The sequence below is a fragment of the Glycine soja genome, chromosome 6 (assembly GCF_004193775.1).
Source record: "Glycine soja cultivar W05 chromosome 6, ASM419377v2, whole genome shotgun sequence".
NCBI lineage: Eukaryota > Viridiplantae > Streptophyta > Magnoliopsida > Fabales > Fabaceae > Glycine > Glycine soja.
Window position 1 is genome coordinate 45,690,993 of NC_041007.1, and position 26,745 is coordinate 45,717,737.

At 26.4% G+C, this 26,745-nt stretch overlaps 1 protein-coding gene across 2 annotated transcripts; it reads left to right on the forward strand.

The window, feature by feature from the left end:
- Positions 1–11,264: 11,264 nt before the first annotated feature.
- Positions 11,265–14,003, forward strand: LOC114417209 (E3 ubiquitin-protein ligase RMA1H1-like). Of its 2 annotated transcripts, XM_028382333.1 has the most exons (3): positions 11,265–11,429; positions 12,142–12,273; positions 13,046–14,003. In XM_028382333.1, the coding sequence occupies exon 3, from the start codon at positions 13,095–13,097 to the stop codon at positions 13,815–13,817; it is 723 nt and encodes a 240-aa protein (XP_028238134.1). In that variant the 5' UTR covers positions 11,265–11,429; positions 12,142–12,273; positions 13,046–13,094; the 3' UTR covers positions 13,818–14,003. The 2 variants fall into 2 exon arrangements, with proteins under 2 accessions (XP_028238134.1, XP_028238133.1); XM_028382332.1 differs by lacking the exon at positions 12,142–12,273.
- Positions 14,004–26,745: the final 12,742 nt, after the last annotated feature.

Consider the following 26,745-nt stretch of genomic DNA (forward strand, 5'->3'; position numbering starts at 1 on the left):
TTTTGATCTGGATGACGCGTGATTTTTATCCTTATATTAAGAGGTTTTTCACGTTAAACAAATTGTGTCTTTTGTGTATTTTTTCTTAATTTCTATTTTGCATTCTATTTTTATTGATGTTTCTTACATGTTCCGATAAGTTTTTAAAAAATTTATTTTTGTTGCATATTATTTTATTATAAAATTTATTATTATGTTGACTTGTTTTCCCATCATTCACCTCAATCAAGGATTGTTATATACTCCCCCAGTATATGCACCGAATAATGCTACCATATACTAGTAGGTATCATAGAGAGTATTAATTAAGTGTTTAGTAAATAGTAAAGTACCTAAAAATATTGTTACTCCTACATGTATAATTACTCTTAACTTAAACAAACTTTGTCGTTGTCTTGGCCTTGCTGTCACAAAACGGTACCTCGTCATGACAAATACGAGGTGAGTTTAAATTTTATCATTGTCAACATCTTCCAATCTTTTAGTAATTAAGATCAATGTGTGGGAAAAGAAATTTAGGATTTAAGCATAACTGTTCACGAGTGAAAAGGTTCGAAAATCTGACTTCACATCAACCAACGATTATTATATAATCCTATGTACCGAATAATGCTACCATATATACTTACGTTCACACACAACATCGTATATGACAATGGTACATGCGAAGTAATTATTTAATTCATTGGTAAAATAATTTCTTTGACAACATTAGTAAAATAATTCCAAGACACATGTACCATCATTTCCTTAATTAACGGTCTTCATGTATTGATTACGGATTCACATCTGTTGAGATTAAATCACAATTCACAACCTTAATCTTTCTGAGTTTATTGCATTTGATTTAGGTGTTAATTAATCAATTAGTATTACCTAGCTAAATTGTCATGAATCATGATCATTTGCAAATTCCTATCGAATCAGATGACTCAAGCTGGAGACAAAGATGCAACAGGAGGATGGAGGAACTGAAGAACACACAATTCTCAAGTCAAGATGCAGCTTCTTCTTCACATCCGGTAAGACTATTATTGCATAAGGAACTTGTTGGAAAAGTTATGGTTCATGAGTTGTATAAAGCTGTTGAAAATGGGAATTAATGTGGATAACTTTGTAGAGGTGTTGAATCAACAATGCAGAGAAAGGAAACTATCTTTGTCTGATATTTTTTATCAATTCACAGGAGCAAGTGATTCATTGCTTCACTTAGCAGCATATCATAAGAAAGAACATATTGCAGCGTTGATTTGTGATCACTTTCCTAAGCTTCTTATTAGGAGAAACGTAAGAGGAGATACACCACTTAATGTTGTTGCTGTGAGGTCTAAGAACTCTACTATAGTCAAGCTCATTCTCTCCCAATATGCCATAGAGAAGACAAAACATGATGATTAGATGAGAGAGAGAGAGAGATAACAAGAGAAACAAATGAACATGGGGATGTTGATGTGATAGAAGAGATTTTTGGTGCAGATAATGATGTGGTCCATTGTTTGAACAAGTCAAAGCAATCACCACTGTATTTAGCAGTTGTGAATGGAAATAATGTGAAAATTCTGAATCTTCTATTGCAAATTCCATTCCCTGCGGATCTTCCACAGTGTCTTGGAAACTCTCCACTCCATGCAGCCATATTAGATCGGAAGCCTGGTAAATCCTGCTTCTTTAGACTAATTTTTTTTCACATTAATTAATGTATTTGTGGTATTTCAGTTAAACACTTACTTCACCTGAACCATCTTCAACAAAATGTGTAAGTATTATAAAACTTTTAATATAGTGTTTAATTTTTACCAATAAAAAAAATACTTACTTCTTAAGCTTTTAAAGTAGAGTTGGATATATCAAACATGAAATGACACAATCGATAGATAACATTATCTATTTTCTCTATTTTCTTAGTACTTAAGGTGTTAATTTGAATAAAAAAGAAGTATTAAACCAAACAGAAAAAAAAATACTTATAAATTATATTTTTTTCTCTATTTTCTTTCCCTCGCTTACTCTTCTAACAAACTCATTATAAAAGTTAAAATTCACTCCATGAATAAATATCTGGTTAATTTAGGGTAGAAAAATCTGGTACTGACCGTGGATAACATGTAATTAAGAGCAACCAAATCAGACTTGAATTTGGCCCAATAAAATATTGACTTTCAGGTTCATGTTTTATTCATTGAGATCTAAATCTCAATAATCTGATTTTGACTTTAATTTACTTATGGCACAAATTGCAACAACTTTTTACTACACTCCAGCAGACCCCAAACAGATACACAATGCTCAAATCAAAACAACAAATGTCAACGATAAGATTTAGAGTAAATTATACGGCCACATTTGAAGTTTCGTGTACACTATTTTTCCTATTTAACTTTTCAATGCTTTGCAAAACATTACGCTAACAATTTTCATATATTATTTCTCTTAATTATTTAAAAATTATTGTACTGTATTTTCTTGTAAGGAAGTTGCCGTAAAGTTTATAAAAATAAAAACAGTTTGTACAATTTCACAAAATATCAATGTGATTTTCTTTATCCATGAACAAATGGAGGAAAGAAGCAATGTGCTGTATGACAAGGACCTATATTGAGGATTAAGGGCCCCTCACCAGTGTCTTCTGGTATATGTATATCATTTATATTTTTATATTTTGTATATACCATTTATATCTTTATCTATAACTAATACTTTATAGTATTCCAAGATTTCATGCAAATCTCATATCAAAGTATGAATATGTTAACCGATGTATTTATGCATTGTTATTTTTTGACGGTATATTTTGAACTTCACATCATATAGCGTAACAGCCATACTCCTGCAAACTATATACTATGTTTAATTTTATGAAGTAACTAGTACAAACAGAGAAGAAAAAAATTCACAGAAGTCATACTTTAATAGTAACATATAGAGAAATAGCAAAATCTTAAAATAAATTAAGTGTGAACACATGGCTAAAAAAATGGAGGCCGGATGGTTTTAATAAAACGATTGATTTTTTTAATAATTAATAAAACTATTGATAAGAGTCACCTTTTCCTATTTAGTGATTTAATTTAAAACTGGGAGCAAGTGTGGACAATATGCTCATTCTTTGATCCATATCAATTAAATTTAAAATGTTCAAATTAAAAAAAAAAAAAAACTAAGTGAATCAAATCAAATTATGGAACTTATGCTAAAGTTCCCTTTAATAAAGTTGTCAGTATTGGCCTTAAACGCGACCTAAGAAAAAGTTTTGGCCTAAAACAAAGCACATGTAAACAACAAAGTTACGCCTTTAATTTGTACTATATTAATTATATTATAAATATTAATGCCATATAAATATATTACACGTTTAGTTTTGGTTATTTATTTTATAGATTAAATGTATTTTTAATTCTTAAATTATGTCTGTTTTTGTTAAAAATGTTTCTTTTTGTTTCTTATGTTTAACAGAATAATGTAATGTTAGTTTTTTTCAGAGATTAAAAATACATATTTATCCACTATAATATATAAATATTAAAAATATTTTTTTAAAAATATATATATATATATATATATATATTCAATTGGTATTTTAGTTTGTGTATGTCATATAACAAATACTTATTTGTACATAATTAAAAAATTATAATAAATAAATATTTTTAACTATTTACGACAACAAAGTTTAAAATGCAACTCAAAATATATAAAAAAATTAAAAACATTGACAAAATCTGTAATTAATATAAAATAAAATAAATATATAGTACACCTAAAAATTAAAATAAAAAATTATTCTTTTAAGTTGATATTTTAATTTATGATATAATAACGAATTCATCTATCACTCCAACGTATTTCTAGCTAATCTATTATATTGGGAGCATAGTTCAAAAACTGGTCCAACTTTGTCGGTCAGATCGGTCCAATCAGGATTTGGTGGTATAATTGAATCGATTTGATTATTGGACCGATCATGTATCTAGTTCAGTATGACTCGATCAGATTTGATCGATTTTTAAAACCCATATCGAGTTTTCGCGTAAAAAAAAGTTACAAAATCGTCAAAATGATGCCGTTTTAAAAAAAAAACCCTAAAAAATCTCAACCCTTCTCTTCATCTGATTTCTCTCGACTAGTTATAACTGTAGGAAGCAAGAAGAAAGCCCCAACCAAAAGCTTCTCTAAGCGGTCAGCTAGTTTTTGGTCAAACAATGTTAACTTCCACTTCTAGCTACATTGTCTGAGTAGACCCCGTATGTGCCTAGATTTGGAGCCACATTTGTCTATTTGCTTTTCTTTTTAGTTATTAGTGTTAAGAAAGAAACGGCCACAGCAGACATTTGAACCAAACCTAAAACGCACAGCAAAACTGAAACTTAAACTCACCTAACACAAAAAAAATACTTGTTTTCTCTTTCACTCTTTCGAGACAAAACTGAAATAATTACTGCCATAATAATTATTCTGGTGGCAATTTGGTTACTTAATACCCATTTGAGTTATACAAAAAAAATGGAGACTCCAGTTGAAGTGAAACCTACTAGTGTGTAAGTATACTTGGATTGGACTCTTCAAATTTGATGAATTAAATTATTTTTTTCTGTCATGTCTTTGAATTTTAGTATTTAATGTCTTTTTGCTCAGCAATATATATATATATATATATATATATATATATATATATATATATATGTTTTATTTTTCTCCCCTAATATTCAATCTCTTCATTGCAGTGCATCTGGATTCTTAGATGATGACTTGTATGAGACCTGCAAGGTGTGATCTTTTTCCCATTCTGGCATATTCTTGGTAAATTTCTTTTGAATTTTCAATAGGGTTAGTATTTTTAATTTATGTTACCACAATCTGTAGTCAAATAGGAGTTTCCATAATTTGTAGTTAACTTTTAATACTTTAATTATTATTTTGAATTTTAGAACATAAATAATTTTTTTAATAAAATAAAGTTAGTTATATATTTATATATGATAAATACATATATAATTTTATATTTATTTAATATATATCAGATGAAGACCCACAAATTAGATTACTCGTATACTAAATCCACTATCTTCACAACTTTCATTACAGATAACAACAAGGCATATATTCAATAGTTATTTGGTGAAATAAAATATTGCGTGTCATCCTTATCCGGAAGAGTCTCATTATTTTGTGGGGTTTGTTTTTATTCTTATTTGTCCGCGGGAGTACAAAAGGTTCAAAACGACAGTAACTAATTACTAAATTTGGTAATGATTAAATTCTATTATAAGAACGTGTGTTTCAATTTTAACGTTAGTGGTACATAATTTATAAATATGTTTATAAGTACTCGGTGATCCCATATATATCCAAAATTTTGTTGAGTTTTTAAAATCTAACTTACCCAAATTTTCTCTCATAAAAATAACGATAGTCTTTGATTTATACTATGTGACAAATTATTTTAATTAATTTATACTTTTTTATCATTTGAAAACTTGTAAAACTTGTTTGATGTTTGATGTTTAGTAAACAAATTTTTTAAAGTAATTTTTAGTATTTTTTTTAGTAACTTTTAATTTTTTTTGAAATGTTATTTAAAATAACATTTTTTTAAAGTGTCAATTTTTATTAATTTTTAGTTTTTTATATTTTATTTTTTATCTTTAAAACATTTATTTAATTTTCTTATTATCCCATTTGAATTTTATTTATATCATTTTATATTTTTTGGATTACTTCAACAACTAATTTGATTATATTTAGTAAAATATTTCAACTAGCTTCTAATTTTTTTAACTAGTTAAAAAAATTTAGTTGTTCCATACATAATTTTTTATAAACATATTCCAAAACGTTACTTTTTGAAGTAATATTCTTTTAAACGTTAGTTTCTACATTCTTAATTTTTTATATTTTCTTTTATTTTTTTAAAATATATTTATTCATTTTTTTATCTTTTTTAATTAATCATCATTTATTATTTTTCTATCATTTTATACTTTTTAATCACTTTAACAACAGTTAATTTTATTAAGTATTTATAATTTAACAAGTTAGTTTTTCAACTTCAAATCACCCACTAGTTTTTTCATTTCTAACTAATTTTTCAATTAATTTTCTCAAACATTAAACATTTATGTCTTAATAAATTACTTTAAAATTTACAGCTATCAATTATAATTTTTTAATTAATTTTATCTACCGTAACCATATTCCCATTGGTCATATCGACTTTTTTTTTTACCAAAATGTTGATAATTTCATTGGATGAGACGATTAAGGGGTCCAACGGTATTATCATGTTGACCTTACAATTTTCGAAATTTAGTGTAGACTCTAGAGGCGCGAGTAGTATCCCAATCTCTTTTAATGTAAGTGATTAATTGAGAGACAAAAAAAATCTTATGGGAAGAATTGCAACGTTGTATTTTTCCTAATTATATGATTAAATAATTAATTAAAATAAAGATGAAACTGAATTTTATTTATGTTATTTAATAGTTAACTGATGATATAATTAGTAAGTTTGCTGATGTGCAGTGTGTTTTGGATGAGTTTACGTTACATGTTTTTTGAATGAGCTTGGTTGATTATGTTATGTTTTGGATGAGTTGAGGCTCCTTATCTTGAGAGTAACATTTTTTTCCATCTTAGGATCTTTGGATGATAATTTTTTTAGTGTGGTGGTAGGTATTTTTCTTTTCTATTTCATCTTTTATCCCATATTATTCTCCCTCGGTTGAAAATCGTAATTAATATTTTAATTTATTAATAATTACAGTTTATAGGAACATAATATTTGATTTAGAGGAAACAAAATATTCTCTATTTATGTATAATTAATGTAATCAACATATATAAATGTGTATGGGTTGTATATTTAGACACGCGATTTTATCAATAATGATTAACACAAGTAATGACTTGTGTTTCTTAACCAAACCTTTCATATTTTTTAACAATACTCCTTCTGTTATTTAGTGTTAGGTATCATTATTTTGCATTTATACTTGTATTTTCCTCTCCATAATGGCTTCCTCTAGCCTTATCTTTTTCCTAGGTGCACTGATTTTTTCTTTAGTTTCAAGTTTAAATAATTTAGGTCTCCAACATTGATGGTTTGAATTAAGAACTAAAAAAAAATCCAAACTTTTCAGTAAGTCAAACAAAGTGTGGGATATGTCATATGCTTTGTTAGAATTTAATGTATATTATTTTATAATACAGGTTCTCATAAAATTCTTTGAGCGGAAAATTCTCCATCCATGGATCATATCTTAGGCAAGACTCTCTAAAGGTTGAGATTACCTTTTTAGAGTGCTTTACAACTCCAAAGCCTAAGAACAGATGCCCCTCCTATTCCTTCATTCACCAAGCATTTAAGAGGTCAGTATTCTCACATCTATAGGTTGAGAATATTAAGTTAAAACCTATAGAGCTACAAAATCCTTTATATATATATATATATATATATATATATATAGCTTTACAGAGACTTAAAATTTTTTAATTAATAGTCTATGAACCTAATTGAAAAATATCAAATAAGTCATAAACCTACATATAAATTTAATTATTTTTTTGTCTTTGCAGAGTGAAAAAATCAAGTGGACATTTGTTTCTAGTTGAAACAAATACTTTCAAGGTATTGGAAATGAAAGAAATATTATGGTCAGAAATATCATTCATGTGAACATATTTGGTTGACATTGGTTATTTAAAAAAACTAAAGTTAAAAAGAAATGTAGAAAAATAAAGTGAGAAAGAGTAATTATTATAAAAAAAAATAATTCTCACAAAAAATACACAATATTTTATTTCATCATGGAAATAAGATATAAGGCAAGTATAAATAATTTATATTCTTAAAATATTTTTTCAAAACTTATACTTTTTTCATTCCTTTTTATTTGTCTTTTAAAAATTCTATGTAGAAATTAAAAAATAAAATAAATTTTCTTGATCCTAATAAAATAATTATGAGAGGGTTTCTATTTTATTTTTTTATTTTTATTTCTCATTAAATGTATATGTAAATTAATTAAATATCGGTTAAAATTAAGAATATAGTGTCAAGTTATTTAATCTTATATGTTGATTAAAATAATTATTTTAATAAAATAAATAATTTTTTATTTCTTGGTGTATTTGTCTAACTGTTTCTCTTTTAAAAAAATAATTTTATGTTTATTTTAAGAAATAAATCATATATATTTATTAAAAAAACGTTTTTAAAAATGTTTATTTTAAAATCATTTTTTTAAGTTTAACCAAACCGATCCATTATTAACAAAAAAAAGTTAATTGATTTTATTTTAAACTTTGAAAACAAAAAAAACCAAAAAATTCTAAAAATTTAACAATTACGAAAGAAGGAGTATCAAACACCAAAATGTGTTATTCCTAAATTGGTTTTTCTAAAAATCTTTAATGATATTTGTTTTCACCAGTAAGTATTGAGATTTTTTATTCTCAATAAAATAAATAATAATAATTTTTTTAGAGAACAAATTAAAAAGAATACAGTAAAAAAATTTAAAGAACATTTTTAAGGTCGCATAATGATAATAAAATTTAAGATTAAATACTTTTTCATCCTCTAAAATATGTCTTGATTTTAGTTTCTCTAATTCTTCTTTTTATATTTTTCATTTTCTAATTTTAAAATACATCACTTTTAGTTTTATAAATAATTTAGACTTTAGATGATACTCTATAAAGAGATAAAAAGTGGTTTAGATACCAATCAAAAGTGGTACATTTTTTTAATGATAAGAGTGGTATATTTCAAAATTAGAAAAATTAAAATCAGACAATTTTTTATATTTTATAATTTATATTTTTTTTGAAAATAAAAACATATTGTGTTAAAAAAAAACTTAGTTGAACAGTGATTTAAATTGAAGAGCATTTGATGAGCTGCATTAAGTATAATTAATGGCTTTTTCATAAATGAAGACAGCCAAAAGAATTAAGTATCATTAACTAATTGTTGTTTTTAAGCATATTGATGAAAAATTAATTTCTAATTTCATGCTTAAATAAGGTTTTGTCGAACAAAATTTTACTAATACCATAGATTATACGCAGATTAATTTCTAATTATGAACTAAAGACACTTTATTTTTACCTAATATTTTAGTTTGTTCATTGCACATAATAAATATTTTATTTATACAACTAAAATGTATAATTTATAATAAATAAATATTTTTAAATATGTAAATTATATTGTAATTAAAATTAGTAATAAATAAATATTTTGAATATATAAATTATATTTTAAATTTATGATAAGTAATTTATAATTAATTTGATATATTTCTGTTATTAATTTTTTTAAAAAAATATTCAAATTAAAGTTGTAACTAAAAGATTTTGAAAGTTTAAAAGAGATAAGAATTTAAGTTAAATTGTTTGGCTGATATTAAAAGTATATATATATATATATATTGATATTTGATTACATGCAGTTTCTTAAATAGTCCAGTTGATATTAAAAGTTAAGAAAAATAGAAAATATATCATATGCGTCATTTAAATGGGAAGAAATGTGAAGGAGAGTGGAGCAATAAGAATACACATAGACTTAGATTTACATTTTTTTTTATAAAAGATGAAAAAATTAACAAAATTCAACAGGTCGAATTGGACATGCCGACCATAATTTCTTATTAGTAATATGATGTAAAAATGAGATAAACTCTTATTTGAACGTTTGAGTAAAAAGTTTTACATTAAACAGCATAAAAAAATCAATGAAAATATTGAAAGTATACTATTTTTTATGTATAGTTAGAAAATAGATAGATACAGAAGGAAAGAAAAGGAAGAAATTAAGAGATAGATATAGATGTGATATCACCATAGTTAATGCATTTGTTTGTTATTATTTTCTTTGACTTTCATGTGCTTTTATATTTTTGTTCTTTCTAAAAACATCTTAGTGAATCAAGGGAGGATGATATTCATAAATAATCCTTGACTCAGGCACCGATACAGGAAATCATTAAAGGGAGCTAGATTTTTTTTTTTGTATTTTAATTATTTAAATATCTAACAAATAAATATTTAATAAAATATATTACCATAAAAATTTAATACATAATACTTTTTATAATTATTGATTAGTTTAAAATTAAAATTGTTTTTATAATTCAAATGTTACAAGAAAAAAATACATGTTAATACTTGTATTAATCTTAGTTTCAAGTTTTAGAAGACTTTGTTGTCTCACAAACACAATAACAATTAAACAAGATTTATAATAATAATTTCATAATAAAAAAAGAGAAACAAACTCATCGGATATAATAATAACTCATTAAGTTTTATAACAATTATATATAATATTAATAATTAAATATATAGATAGATAAATAAGACTTATAATAATAATATTAATAAAAAAACATATTATTAATTTAAGTAATAACAATTGATGGAAAACTATAAAGATATCATTCTTATCAAATCTATCTATTAGTATATATATGTTTTTGAGTAAAATTATAATTAGTGAGAATATATTATTAAAAAATTAATATAAAATGAATGATAACATATATTATCATATTTATTAAGTATATATTATTTTACATATTTTTTGAAAAAACAAAAGATTTTTTTTATTAAAAAAAGCTCAATTAGCTCACAAGATTTGGCCAAACTAAGCTGCAGAATTATAAACACAAAGATCCACGTACAATACCTGTGGCTATGTAAAGCATAGAAAGTTAGAAACATCCCAACAAACAATTCAATCCACCCAAGTCCAATCTATCTATTTTTTTTTTTAATATAATCTATCTATTATTTTACTTGAAAGAAGTTTGGCTGAGGGGAATGGATCAAATAATCAAAATATAATGAAATGAGATGGATTGAAATGAAATAGAATAAAAATATCATTCCATTATTTGAATATTTTAATGGAGTAAAGCAAAAATTTCAGCTTACTGTTTGAAAAACAACAAAAAGGAAAAATATAACTTTTTAATTTTACATTATCCTTATTTTAAATATATTTAGGTTAAAATTTGTAAATATAGAATAATCATTTTATAATCTAAAAGCTTTGTTCGAATAAGTGCACTCCAAATTTAAGGAAAAGATAAGATAAAAAAAAAAGTATATGCATGATAAAATAACCCATATACAAAACTCTTTATCATAAGATTTGTCACACTTATTTATCCACTTTTCCCCGCCGAATTCATACCATAACCACAATTAATTTAAGGTGATAATTATTGTTATTCTATTATAAAATCTCATTGTCTCCGAACTCTTCTTTCCTCGTACTCCATCACTTCCTTGTTCTTCTTCCTTCTCTTCATTCTGTCTCTACCCTTCAACGCAACTTTCTTTCTTTTCTATTGAGCTTCCAATATTCTCACGCCTTGCAATCGTAGTTGCACCCTCCAAACTCCTTCCCTTTTCTTTCATCTGTAAGTATTTAAACCTCTCTCTCTCTCTCTCTCTCTCTCTCTCTCTCTTCGTAGGATGTGATGTCAAAGACATGGGGCATGCAATTTCGTTTTTATTTTCCTTAACTCACCTTCTTTATTTGTGCTTAGCCTCTTATGTTCATCTGGGTGTTGAAATTTTCAGTCAAAAATGTTTTTTTATTTTTGATTTTGGCTGTTGTGTGGAACTGCTTGGTCTTTAATGGATGCCCTTTAACTTCGCACGAGGAAACTTATGAAGCAACTATCAATACTTTGCGTTGAGAATTGAGATCCTGATTTCCTATGTTTCTAATAGATGGAAATAAACACCTTTTCTCTCATTTTTTTTGTTCAACACTTACACACGCCACTACTTTCCGTAGTAATTTTCTCTCACGGCAGATCTAGAAAGAAAATTGTTTAGGGTGTGTTTGATTTCTATTTTAACTGATTGTAGTTCCTACTAAAATTGATGTAGTATTAATTTATTTTAGAATTTTTTTTAAAACCAAAAAGTGAGAAGGTAATCGGATGGCTCTTAATTTCTAGTTCCAGCAAAAAGTGATTTAGTGATTGATGATGGATATCAGAAACTTTTTTTTTCCCTCTTGTACATGATAACATGATATCCCTGAGATTGTGGATATAGGTTCCTCTGTTTTCCCAACTTGTCTGTAACTCTAATTGTCATTTTTCTTGCAATTATTGGCAGAAACCAGAAACCTTTTTTCCCTCAAAGAGAGGAATAGAGATTAACAATCGTGGATACTGTGATATGGTTAGTTGTAGAGAGAGAACTACAATTTTTGAGAAATATAATTAGGGTGCGTGACAAACAATCGTGGTGAGTTCTTAATAGATGAGTAAAAATCAAATATAAATTTTGCACTGCTTTCTCTGACATAACCATGTTATGTATTTAATCACACAATCAAATCCGAATCCGTTTTCAACTACTCTGAATGTAAAAAAAATACTAGAATAATTGTAGTTGCACCACCGACTACACAGTTGGGTATGTGATTAAAGGTATTCTCCATGTATCATTATTTTGTAATTTATGGGGAAAAAAGAGTGGTTGGAGAGTTAAATGGGCTGGTTGTTCCCAAATTTGGGATTTGTGTAAACCTTTTGATTTGATCCCAAGACTTTGGATTTTTTTATTACAAATACTAATTATTTTTATGGAAATTTATAACTAAATATGGCTAACCAAGTAACCGTAACTCTCCAAATCTATAGTTTATCAAACACTGCACTTCATTTGGTTGGTTCATATCTCACTTAATTTTGTGTCCTTTCCATTTACATATTCCACATTCATTAATTTTGAGAAACATTTAGTGTATGTTACATCTGGGGAAGGCTTAAAGTAGATTTACTTTGGGTCCATGGTATCCACTGACTTAAATTACTTTGCCAAACCATCATTCTCAACCTCAATCCACAAGGAAAATAATTGTACCATAGATAGAAGGCTGACATTTTTAATTTGAACCTTTGATTTTGAGTGGTTTGTAAAATTTAAACCCCCTCATCCTAACTAAACTTTATTTGTGAATGTAATCCCTTCTGAGACACTCATAATTCATGCATGGTGTGCTTGTACATTTCAGGTTCAGGTACTTGCAGTAAGAGAACATATTGTAAAACTAAAAGGGAAAAATGGCCTTAGATCACTTTGAGGAGACTGTGCACCAAAAAGGAAATTGGAAATCTTCCAGTGAAATCATTGCAGATTCTGATAGAAATGCCTCTGGTGACTTTGACTGCAACATCTGCCTGGAGTGTGTGCAAGATCCAGTGGTGACACTTTGTGGTCATCTTTATTGCTGGCCCTGCATATACAAATGGCTTCATTTTCAAAGCACCTCTTTGGATGATGAAGAACAACAGAGGCCACAATGTCCTGTATGCAAATCAGAAGTTTCTCAATCCTCCCTTGTTCCATTATACGGCCGTGGCCAAACCACATTACCTTCTAAAGGGAAGCCACGTCAAGTAGGCACTGTCATACCACAAAGACCTCATGGTCCAAGAACACTTAACACTAGAAGTGTTTCACAACCTATTTCTCAAAGTTACCATCCCTATAGTAATCCTTATCATCCTCAACAACACTTCAACTCGATTCCAAGCGGTTACACCTCACCTATGATTAGAACAACTGGTTCAATAGACAACACATTTGGAATCTTTGGTGAGATGATATATGCAAGGGTCTTTGGTAACCACGTGTCAAACATTCATACATACGCCAATTCGTACAATCTTTCGGGGACCAGTAACCCAAGGATGAGAAGACATTTAATGCAAGTTGATAAATCACTCAGCAGAATAAGTTGTTTCCTCCTTTGCTGCCTAGTTTTGTGTCTGCTCTTATTCTGATTGCTACTTCATTTTCATCATTAGTTATAGTGCATCCTTACGTAGAATACATTCACTCATTGATCCAGATGTATTCTATGTTAGAGAAGCTGCAAATTGATGCTGAGTTATGTGTAAATTACCAATCTCTCTACGAGCTATATGAAGTGAATAATGATATTCTCATACCATTTTTAGAACATTTTCTTTTTCTGTCCCTCTATATCACATTGTTCATCTTATCCCATTTCTTTGCTAATTGTAAAAGTTTTGGGGGAGTAGAGTTATACATTTGAGAGAATAGATTGAAGTCCATAGCAGGTGGTTTAGTTGGAAGGTGAATTCAATAATCAATACACCCTGGAAAAAGGAATCATACCTTGGCGAGTAAACTAATAACATATTACTTCTTAATAGGTAAAAACTTTTCAAATGACATTTACTGTCATTATATTAAAATTCTCACTATTTTAAGTGTTGGAGTGCATTTGCAAGTATCCTAACCCTTTACCATCGAGCTCTGCCATGCCTAAAGAGAGAACCACCGCGAGAGTACTTCCGAACACGGTTGAAATCAAACTCGGACATCTCAGACTAGTTCAGTTGGTATTCTAGTTAGCCAACTAGCTAATGCCTTCCACCTGAGGGTAGGACAAATAAGAGGATTCAGGATAGGAATGACTTTGCTTCTTGGTAACGGCAGGCATACAATGCATAAAGCCTCAGAAGTCATACCTTATCCATCGCATTGGATGAAACTAGTTGCTGTGGTCCATACTATAAAATGCCAACTATAAGTTTTTCTGATCATTTTCCAAGTTATGACTTCCCTAAGTTGATGGGTGACTAGAGAGGGCATAAGGAATGGAGAGCATTCTCTATGTTTCAAGTATGAAATCTTTTGTGACGTGTAATCAATTCTCACACCTTCTTTAGCCAATTGAGCTAGACCCTGATTTTATATTTCAATAGTAAATTGGTAACCGATGAACGTAAATAATTATCACATCATCAAAGAAAATTTTGTATCTGAAACACTCTTTCTTTACATTATTCTTGTTCAATTTCATCATCTTGAAAGTGACTACTAGTGGGGGGAGCATGGCATGGCATGGCATCTAGTGATCACAGAAGATCGCTTCAGTGATGATGAAAGTGACTTATGGTGGTCCCAGTTCATCAAGTTGTTCAAATTGCCATGAACACTCCATCCTTATCCTTCACTAGTTTAGAAGACTGAAACAAATTTTGGATTGGAGTGCCAGCAACGATTCTCCATATTAAACTTATTTGAATTTGAAGAGGTGTGGCAGAAGGAATTGCTAAATGAAATAGGAGTAGTCACTTGTCAGGACTCTCCAATGTTGTCTTAAACAAATTTCTTTTATATACACATATAAGGTTTATCAAGTAAAAAACAATTTTCATTTTAAGAATGTCATAATTTTAAATATGAATGAGTCACACAGTGATATATAGATAGTTAAAATTAAAAGTTATTTAATGGTTACTTTAAAAAGTCACATTTTTTTAATCTTAACTATTATGATGATAAGATTTGAAATTTTAATTTTCTATCCTAATATTTGGAATCTTATGATAAATTTAGAATATAAAATAATTTAAAATAAAATATTTGGTAAAAAAATTAATAATTTTTGAAGGATTTTGTAGAATGTGAAATTGGTCTATGAAGAGGGAAAATTTCGAGATTTTTTTTTATGGATTTTAATGTTTTGGGTATCCCCTATTCAAGAGCTAGAAATCGAAGTTCAAAAAAATTTAATCAAATCAAATTTTAACTATTTTGTGTAGAAAATAAAAAATTGAGGGTTTAAGGTAAAGTAAAAATGACAAAGACCAAACTTGCTTAATTTTCGAAATTAAAAGACATATTTTGCTAAAAAAAAACTTAAAAGATAAAAGGCACATATACTTCAAACTAATGGGCTATAAGTGCAATTGAATTATATATTTAATATTTACTCACTGGAATCCAAAAATTATATATTTATTATTTAAAATAGTAAATAAATCCGCTCTAATTTGAATATTTTCTAGTTTTTCTCTCTCAAAGACTAATATCCTGCCTCTTTAGAAAAATTCAAAAGTTTAAGTGTGGAAGAAGAGTCTCAAAGAATAGTTGGCCGTACGTACGAAAATATTTATTAAAAAATGTTATCTATTTAAATAACTAGCAATATTTTTAAAAAAAAAAAAACTAAAGTCTCTAATTCTTGGAACTAGGAAATACTTAGAGTTCATAAAATAAAAAAATCTTTAAAAAAATTAGCTACATTCTACAGGAATTGGTTGCACTTTTTTTATCTTCTATATCTTTCCTCCCTCGTTAGCTTTTATATTCTTTCTATTCTGTGAAAGTTCTTTTTGTTTCTGAGTTTCTATTCTGTTAAAGTTTTTCCTTCATTTACTTTTTCTTTCCCACAATTTTCTTATTACTCTTTTATTTGATTGTATTTTACAAATTTCATCATATCTAGATCGCGACTTTAGCTATTTTCTTTACAAGTCTTGTGCAGTATCCAAAATACATTATTTTGTAAAGGAATGAAAATAAAAAAGTATTTAATGTGAAAATTATTTGAGATTGTAAAAATTGTCATTAACACCCTAATTTTATGTAATTTTATAGAGGATATAATAGGAACATTTAATATTTTTTTTTAATTTCTCAATCAATCTTCTGACAGGGCATTTGTCTTTCTTTATTACTTTCTCTTCACATTTTCTTTATTAGTTTGTTTACTGTGCATAGATAATGAGCATGCGATTGTGTGGCGGCAACAAATCCCTTTAAAATTTCGGCTCTTATGGTTAATATATTTTTTTTATTATCAAAATGTGAGTATTTAAATTTCGGCTCTTAAACAAAAGTTTTAATCACCACAAAATGTGTCTTGATCTTCAATGTGAGTATTTCTTTTTATGAGATAAACCTTGGTATGGTAGGTAATCTATAATAAAAGAGTCTCCAAAGAAAAATATGTCACCTTTTGTGGCATTTTAATTTGCCACAAACATTTAAAAATGTCATTTTCCATTGCCTCAAACCTCAAATTATGTAATGCCAAGTAAGCGGATTTCACGTGTACATGCATACTTGATGTGTCTTCCATCCAACAAAACCCTTTAAAATTTTAATATTTTTTTTAAGAGCCGAAATTAATGCGATTATGGTTAACATTTTTTTTAATACTCACATTGAAGATCAAGACACATTTTTAAATGTAACTCAGGAAATTAATTTAATTATGGTTAATATATTTTTTTATCAGTTTTGAAACCATGTTTAAAAAAAATTAAATGATTCAATTTCCTTAATTTTTATTTAATCATGCTTGTTTAAAACTTTTGTTTTCTGGTCAGTTACATTACATAATAATGATATATGAGTTTAATGCAATTTCGAGAAAATAGTAACGTATGATTATAAATTGATTAACATTCACCAAGCCTTATATCAGTTATGTTACATAAAATGTCAATATAACTTCAAGAAATAATAACATTAAAATATATTATTTAAAATAGTAACAATAAAGTTTATTTAGAATGCAATTAAATTAAATATTTTTTTGCAAATAATCTTTAACCCATTAATGATATTAAATGATTATATTAACTATATATAACTATAAAATTAAAAACTAACCATTAAAATTATAAAACTATTTGAGTTTGATTTATGGTTAGAGTGATGTTTTGGACATTATTATCTAGCTATATTTTTTGGGTACATTTATTGTCTAGTTGTATAGTGTCTCATTAATTAAGGGATAGTAGTACATCAAAAATGTATTTTAGTAATTAGGTGTGGTAGGAGGTAGCCCATAAATAATCAAACAATACACAAATAAAGGTATTTCGTTTGACATTAAACATGTACAAAGTAGTATGAACTATGTTAAAAATAAATTTAATTGTTAAGAATACACATTTCATGGATAAGTGCTAAAAAAAAGTGTCAAGGTAAGCTAGAATTTCATATTGTTTGACGATTTCTATCTGTCAGAGTACAGATGTATTATTTGAAGAATTTTTTACCCCAAAGATATAAAAAATATAAATATTTATCTAAATAATACATGTAAATTACATAAATGATACAAAATATTATACAAGGTAAGAAATCACACTTTAGAATTTGGTTACCTCCAAATTAATTTCTCACTTATACAATTTTATTTTATTTTTTTAAAAACACACTTTAGAATTTGGTTATCTAAAAATTGACTTCTAAAGTGTGTTTTTGTTTGTTTTTTGTTTTGCCTAGGTTTTTTTTTTTAAAACTCAATCAAAAAATAAATTGAGTTTTTGTTTTTGTTATTTATTTTAGTTTTTTTTTTGCAAATTATTGTTTTCTTTTTTAATTATCTATATGTTCGTATACAAAACTAATTTCTCATAAGTTTGTTAAATGAAATTTTCTATAATTTTTACACTTTTTTCTTAATATTAAATTTTTATTTTATTACCTTGGATGATTCATTTTTTTTATTAGGAACACTTACACACATTCTATATTAAACATATATCTTTCATATATTTTATTTTAAAATATTTTACTAAAATGAAATTAAGTTGATTTAAAAATAATCTGGTTAAAAATAAAAATATTTAGTATTTAATTACTTTTAAATTTTTGAAACAAAAAAGATTGGACAACAGCTCATCCTAGCATATATTTCAATTCTTTTTTATTTTCATTCTATTTGATTATTAAAATACATATTTGAAATTAAAAAAATATATGCAACCAAAAAGTTGAATTAAACATTTTTTATTTATTTAATTTGTTTAGGAAAAAGAATTAGATCACATAAATATATACATTTTTTATAAATATTTAACTAAATTATATTTATATTGAGTATTTAAATATAGACATTTTTATTAAATGTTATTCTAGATAAGATATGTATTTTTTATAAATATTTAACTAAATTATATTTATATTAAATATTTAAACATATGTGTTTTTATTAAATAGTATTCTAGATAAATTATGTTTTTTTTTATAAATTAATATATATATATATATATATATATATATATAAATTAGAAAAATAAAAAATTAAAACAAAAAAACAGTTAATTTTTTAAAAAAACTATAAGAAAAAATAGAAAATAATTTTAAAAAAACCTAAAAGAAAAAAACAAACAAAAACACACTTTAAAATCGGTTTTCCAGGAACCCATTTATAAAGTGCATTTAAAAAAAAAATTAAAATGGTACAAGTGAGAAATTAGGTTGGGAGGAACCGATTTCTCACCTTACACAATATTTTGCATTATCTATGTAAATATTTTTCCAAATGGATTATTTGGATAAATATTTTTTTTTTGTATTTTTGGGTGAAAAAATCATTATTTGAATGAGTTATGTTATTTATATAACTACTCGTATACTAATATAGAACAAATTACGCATAATCTCACCCTTTTATTACATAAAAGATTGTTTTTTGTTGTATTCAAACGAAATTAATTATCTCCAAACTTATAAAAAAATTCTAATTATAATCGACTATAATATAATAATCAATTATTGAAATTATTTAATTTCAATCCTCTAGCAATATATATCATTTCAAACATTAAAATGAACGATGATAGTCTCTCAAACGGAAAGACTTAAATTACACAATTGAAATTTCTTGGAATATCCAATTGACAATGTGAGAAATTAAAATGACAGCATTTAAGATATTTGGGGATCCAATTAAAACAATTGAAACTTGAGGGACTTTTTTTAAAAACTGAAAACTTGAGGGACTTAAATTACATAATTACAATAGTTGGAAGAGCACGAGTGTAACTAAGCATATTTGTAAAGTTTTATTTGTGTACGTATAATCTTTGTGAAATAATTGCTCTGAATGATATTTACAAAACTGAGTAATCACAGAAACTTGCAAAACTTGAAAGAAATATTTCCTTTTCAATCTTTAAATTCTTTGCTATATATATCACTAGTTACATTGTGAATTATAGATTAGGATATTTAATGATAATTGATAACCAACATCTGGCCTGTGTAAAGCCACATAAGTTCATTAATTTGCTCAACTCTGAAACGCCAATTCTAGCTGCTTCTGTGTATTTGTCCATTTTCACTTTCTTTGGTCCTCACATATAATGTCACTGCTAACCGTTCTGTTTGGCTTCTTCTCACATTACCTATCCTCTATTCCTTTCAAGAATTTAATTATTTATTTTTTCTTTAATTTTCTGTGATGAAGAGCTTTGTTCTAAAAAACAAATTGATATTCTTTTTTTTTCCTACTGAAGAACAAATTAATATTCTAGCTCTGCAACTCCCTGCATTCTTTCTACTGAACCCTGCATTTTTTTAACAACATCAATCCAACAAGAAACAACAATGTCCCCTTTAGGGATGAGTGTGGTACTATTTGTGATAGATTTATCATGAACTCATGTTTAATTTTCATTATCTTAAAAAAATTTCTTAGTTCATGTTATGTACTACGAGATTAATATATGACTAAATAGATTAGAGAACATTTATATATATATATATATATATATATATATTATTTAGATTTAAAGAATTGAACCAATGTTTTTATTGGATTCATGTTTTAGATAGGCTAATTTTATTTTAATTAATATTTTAAATAGATTAATGTTATTTGAATTTATGTTTTGGAGTTATATAATGTATATATTTTAAAGAATCTAATTATGGTGAAGTTGTTTAGCATTATATAGTTTTCTTTGTTTTGTTTTTAATATTCATGAATATCTACATGTTTAGAAATACTCACATACAGTTGCATACGTAGGCAATGTATAGATATTTTAGCACACAGGATAGGTAAGAGTTAGGCACTACCCGTGATTGTGTTGGTGCCGTAGTTTTGAGTGAAGCATATAATGGGTTCGATGAAGGACACCTAGGGTCAGTTAGACCAACCTGGGAATACGGGGCTTCTTTACCAATTAGGGGTAAAAAATTTCACAATTTTTTAATTGGGAGTATATTTTAAAAAATGATTTAAAACGGGATAAGTCGAAATAGGTGTTATGACTTCTAACTCAGAAGTCCGTAACATCTATTACGATTTGATTTTTTTTTATGTTATTTTTTATACGATTTTAAAGTCGTAAATATTTTTTTAAAATTGAAATCATAAAATTATTTATGATATTTTTTTGTTTTATGAGTTTAAAGTGGTAAAACTTTTTTTTAAAAGGTTTCATAAGCAAGTAGTAAGCCTTTTTTTTATTTTAAAAAATTATTTTTTTTCTATTCGTATACCTGTTTTTGTTTTGTTAACCTTTTTTTTTTCTTTTTGTAAATCTATTTTTTCTTTTAACTTACATGCCCTGAAGGTACATAATTGGACTTATTGTCTATACAAATAAGAAATAACTTGTAATTTTTATGTTTTTTTTCATTTGTATTGTGCGTTGTATTAATTATGTTGTTTTTAATTTTTATTGATAACTTATTTAAACTTTAAATAAAAAACATTTAAAGTAAACTATATTAAATATATATATATATATAACATGTTTAAAATAATGAAACATTAAAATAAAATCATAAAAAAATATACAATAAGTAAGTCAACTTAATATTATTTATTATATATTTAAATATGTTTTTTAATTTTTTATTTAAAATAAAAATAAAATCATAAATAATTGTAAATTAAAAGAAAAAATAGATTTACAAAAAGAAAAAAAGGTTAACAAAACAAAAATAGGGATACGAATAGAAAAAAAGCAGTTTTTTAAAATAAAAAAATTTACGTAAACCTTTAAAGAATAAAATAAATAAAGAAAAGAAGTTTTTACGAATTTAAAGTCGTAAAACAAACAAAAAGTCATAAATAATTTTACGACTTCAATTTTAAAAAAATAAAAATATTTATGACTTTAGAGTTGTAAAAAAAATAACATTTGAACTGAAATAGTAAATAATTTTATGATTTCAGTTAAAAAAATAAAAAAAATAGAAGTCGTAACACCTATTACGATTTATCCCATTTTAGATAATTTTTTAAAATATATCCCGGGTTGGAAAATTGAGAAATTTTTTACCCCTAATGGATGATAGAAAAGCCAGGAATACGGTACTCTCAACAAAAGGGCAACGATGCTTGTAATTAGAGACCATGGAAGGGATTCAACATATTAGTAACTACTATACAATTCATGATTGAAAAAGTAAAAAAAAATAAAAATTGGAAAAGTGTAGATTAATTTTTTATTTGAGAAAAAATGTAGAGTGATTTAATATGATAAAATTAGTTAAGGTGATTTAGTTAGTTGGTTGAGAATTAAAGATAATACAATATGTTTATAACATTTAGGCATGTTCAATCAACTAAATTAAACCCTTTGATTGTTATTTATTACTTTTAGTCATTTAGTATGAACATCCATTCATTAATAAGAAATAAGATTCTTAATTTTTTTTAACTTTAAGGATCTAAAAAAGAATTAGATGACCAAGAGAAATTTAACTTAGTTGGTTAAATAAAACGTATAAATATTCTAAACATCATAATATCATGTTTAATTCTTATAAAAAAAAAAATAGATCTTATGAAAATTTGGTGAATCGTTATATTTTTATTCTTGTAAAAGATACCTCAATGGATTAAGAAAATAAAATATTTGTAAATAATCTGTAATCTTAACTCTATGAATAATCGATGTGAAATTTTATGATTTCCAGAAAAATAATATATATAGAAAGAAATAACTAAATTCAAATTCTACGTGAATCACCTAAGCTAATGCCATATGAGTGAAAAGTAACCCATCATGAAACAGACTTTTGGAGTTATTCTATTTTTCTTGTAATAGGGAGTGGAGTAATACATAGAAGACGAGATAATTAGAGTAACGTTGATTATAGCAAATTTGTCAATTCTAACTGCTTATCTGTCATATTTGTATTTTTATTTTCACAACTTTGATTTTAACCGGTAGATGAGCACATAGAATCCGAAATTGACAGCTAAACATGCATCTGTGGGCCACAAAACAGGGGTCCCCAAATCAGAGCATCTAAGAATTAATGAATTATACCAACTATGTCAAAAAGCAATAGAAATTTAGTTCCTTTTTTACTTTAGAAGTTGCATAAAGCAATGAAACATGCTTCTGTCTTCTTTTATGTTTCCAGCACGTCTAGTTTAGGAAGCCTCATAATTCATCATGATTTGGGGCAAATGCATAATCGAAATGAATGAAGGAAAATAGTGTTCATAAACCTTCATAACCTTTTATAGGATATGCATGGATTTAACGAAGGACCTTTTCTTTATTGTCTTCACTATTTGATTACAGCTAGCTGAATAACGCGTTCAAAACCAAAATTAATCATAATTAAGAAACAAGCCCATACATGATCATGACCCTCTCTCTACTCATTTAAGCTTCCCAAGTTAAAATTAAATCACACACCACCAAATTAAATATTGGGGGATGCATCTGGATCCTAAACCATATAATTTTCAAATTTCAAACACCACCCTAATAGTAACAAAAACAAGGGACAATAAGCAAGATATAAAAAATAAGAATATTATTACACAAATAGAGTCAAAAGAAACATCAAGATCTGGAATTTGGGTCCTCACTAGAAATTTTGCATAGCAATCCAGAGGAAGAACAGAGAAAATAATAAAACAAAATTTTAGATTTAACACAAACAAACTCGGACACACCAAAATTATATCCCTGAGAAGAGACAAAAACAACCCCAAAAAAGGGGATAGAGGAACCAAAAAAAATTAGAAGGACTACATTTTACATGCAAACCAAACCTATGAAAGTACAAATAAATAACAATACCAAAAAGAAAAAGAAAAACAATCAAGAGACTTTGGGATAATAAGCCATGCAACAGATGATTACAATCACACTAATCAGCGTTTGATGTGTTTGACTTTGTTCCACCCCTTCTTGCATGAATCTCCCACAATCTTCACCCCTTTCTTGAGCAAGACCTTGAGCTCCTTGGCCCTATCCTTCATCTTCTGTTCAAACCCACCCATGAGAAGAACAAAAGACAAAACAAAAACTCTTTGGGAAGAGAAAAACTGAAGAAAAAAAAAAACTTGTGTTGGGTTGAGAGTGTTAGGCTAATTGGTATTGTGTTGTGTTCTAAAAGGTGGTGGAAGAAGAGAAAAAAACCACTTTAAACTAAGAGGCCCAATGGAATCCAACGCATCGTAGGACACGTGGCGGTGATCGGTTGGTGATGTGGGTATAAGATTTGATCTGAGTCGTCCTTTGATGCCTACGTTGATTGAGGGATAAGCATTGGTGTGTGGGGACCACGTGAATGCTGACACATCTGAAAGCAAAGTGAGTCTAGCTCATTAGGTGGGTGGCAAAATCTAAGAAAAAGAAGTTCAAGGGAAATTGGTGAAAGAAAATAGTGAAAATTAAACCGTTAAAATTGTGTGTTTGTGTGTGTGTTTACTATTTAAGTTCTGTTTACTTAAGCTTAGTTACATATTATTTAAATTTTATATTATGGTAGTAAGTATTTGTGTAAATAGTCTTTAGAAATTTTATGTGTAAAACAATACTCATACACATAATTTTGTTAGAATAATATTCATATTATGAATCAGTTTTTATATCATATTTAAAATTATGTGGATAATTTCTAATTATATATATATATATATATATATATATATATATATATATATTAAAAAATTGAAATTTTGCAGGACAATTATCCCAAACTAGTCCACCAAGTTGTTTGGTGAAGAAAAAACCGAAAGAGAGAAAAATATCAAAGCAATAATTTTATTTAGTTAATAATTGTGCTATTAAAAATTTATTTAATATAAATAAATTTTAAATTTAAAAATCAAATATAGATTGTTATCTTTATGTAAGCAGTTTTTTTTATAAAAAAAAACATTAATATCTTTCTATCATTTTCTTTCCACGTTCGATCAATCTATATATATACCCGTTATAGTATTGGTTTGCAGGTCTATTTTTTTGTTTTAAAAGAGAAAGTCCAATTTCAAGGAATAAATAACCCCCTCACCCACTTGCTGTCCACACACACACACATGCACGCAAGGTGATGAAGAAAGTAAAAAATAAATAAAAATAAAGAAGAACGAAAAGGATATTTATTATTTGAATTAATTAAGTATTAATATTTCAATAATCTCTTCTTTTTTTTTATTTCTTAGAGCAAAGGGCACACTTAAATGAAAGTTACTGAAAGGAATTATTAAATGTGAGAAGAGAGTTTTGATGTGAAGAAAAACTGTCATCTTCGAATAAGGGAATTTTCATTTGATAAATTAACTAAGTTTTCATCCACCTATTAATTAACAAAGAGCAACATTACCAAAAGAATGCATAAATCCAGCTTAGGTATTGTCTATACTATACTCCAGAATGTTTTATTCACTATATAGCCTTGCTGGAATGTGAAGGAAGATACGTATTTCATTCTCAAGTACTCAACAATATAATAAGCATATATTAAGTTGTATAGTAATAATTAAAGTCGAATAAAGTAGAAACATTTCTGTACTTGCCGAGCATTCCTCTCTATTTGAATTTGTGCCATGGAAAGAAGGGTTACATCTCAAATCTCAAATAAAATAAAAAGGTTAAATATTATAATTTGGGTGGATTAATTGTGCTCCAGGCACTAACTAACTTGAGGAAACTTATTATGAAAATAATCAACGATGGTATTTTAATAAACCCAAGGCGTTAAATGGTCGAAATCATTATTAGTTAACGAGTAATTAAGTGGTTAACATATCAAACTTTCATAAATGCAAGTTTCTTCTCAATATATTTCTCATTTTAAATACTTATGTTAACGTATATGTTTGGATTCTGGTTGAAGAAGCTCCAAATTTCTTTAATTCTCAAAACAATGATTTTTTCTTTTCATTTTGTATCTTAAAATTTTAAAAAAAAATATATTAGAATTCTCAAAAACTCATTCTCAATTTTTATCCAAACATAACTTATGTTTCAGACCCTATGTTCATGTCTGTCTACTCTTGCTTTTAAATGGGATAGGCCAATAATTGTATATTCATGGTTAAATTTGAATTTAACTACTTAAAATTTAAGAGGAGAGAAAAAAAAAAAAAGGAAAGTCGAAGTCACAGAGAAAATAGCTTCTGAACCATTGGACCCAATTCAGTAAGGGGGACAAAGGCAGCAAACATATGATGACAGAGACATAATCTCCTACGGAAAAATAATTGTGTTTCCTTAAAGAGAAAAGGCTAAATAGAATAAGAATAAAATTTTTATTAGATTAAATTAAAAATATATAGGGAGAATTCTACAACTCCATGGATAGACATTATCAAATTAATCTATCTTTATGCATATAAGGAATTATTTGATATTAAAAATGTCATTTTTTTACACTTGCACTGTTTAATAATTTTTTATAGCATATATCATTTTTTTTTTATAGAATGTAAAATTAATCAATCCAACAATTTAAATTATTTTTCTGATCATATATATCTAATTTCACATAAATTAGATAATTGTAAGTATTTTATGTTGTAATAAATATTTACTTGTATTTTAACTAATATATTATCCATTAAAATAAAGTGATAATTAATTTTTTATTTTGATAAATTTTACAGATATATTTTTTAATAAGAGTTTTAAAATAAATAAAATTCACCCGTCGTGGTTATTCCAGTGATGAAGAATTTATTTTCCTTTAATAAGATTCTAAATTTAAATTTTATAAATTGAAAAAAAAACAAATTTCTTTAAGAATGCATTTGGATAGAGAATTTTAACTGAAGAAAATAATTTATCAGAGAATTTGAATTTCTGTAATCTAGAATTTATTGTTTAGATTTTTTTTGTGAAGAATTTAAAATTTTAGAATTTTAAAACAGAATTTTAAACAACTAAA

Excerpts from the sequence above, each read along its gene's own strand:
- LOC114417209 (XM_028382333.1), top strand. The coding sequence starts at position 13,095 with ATGGCCTTAGATCACTTTGAGGAGACTGTGCACCAAAAAGGAAATTGG.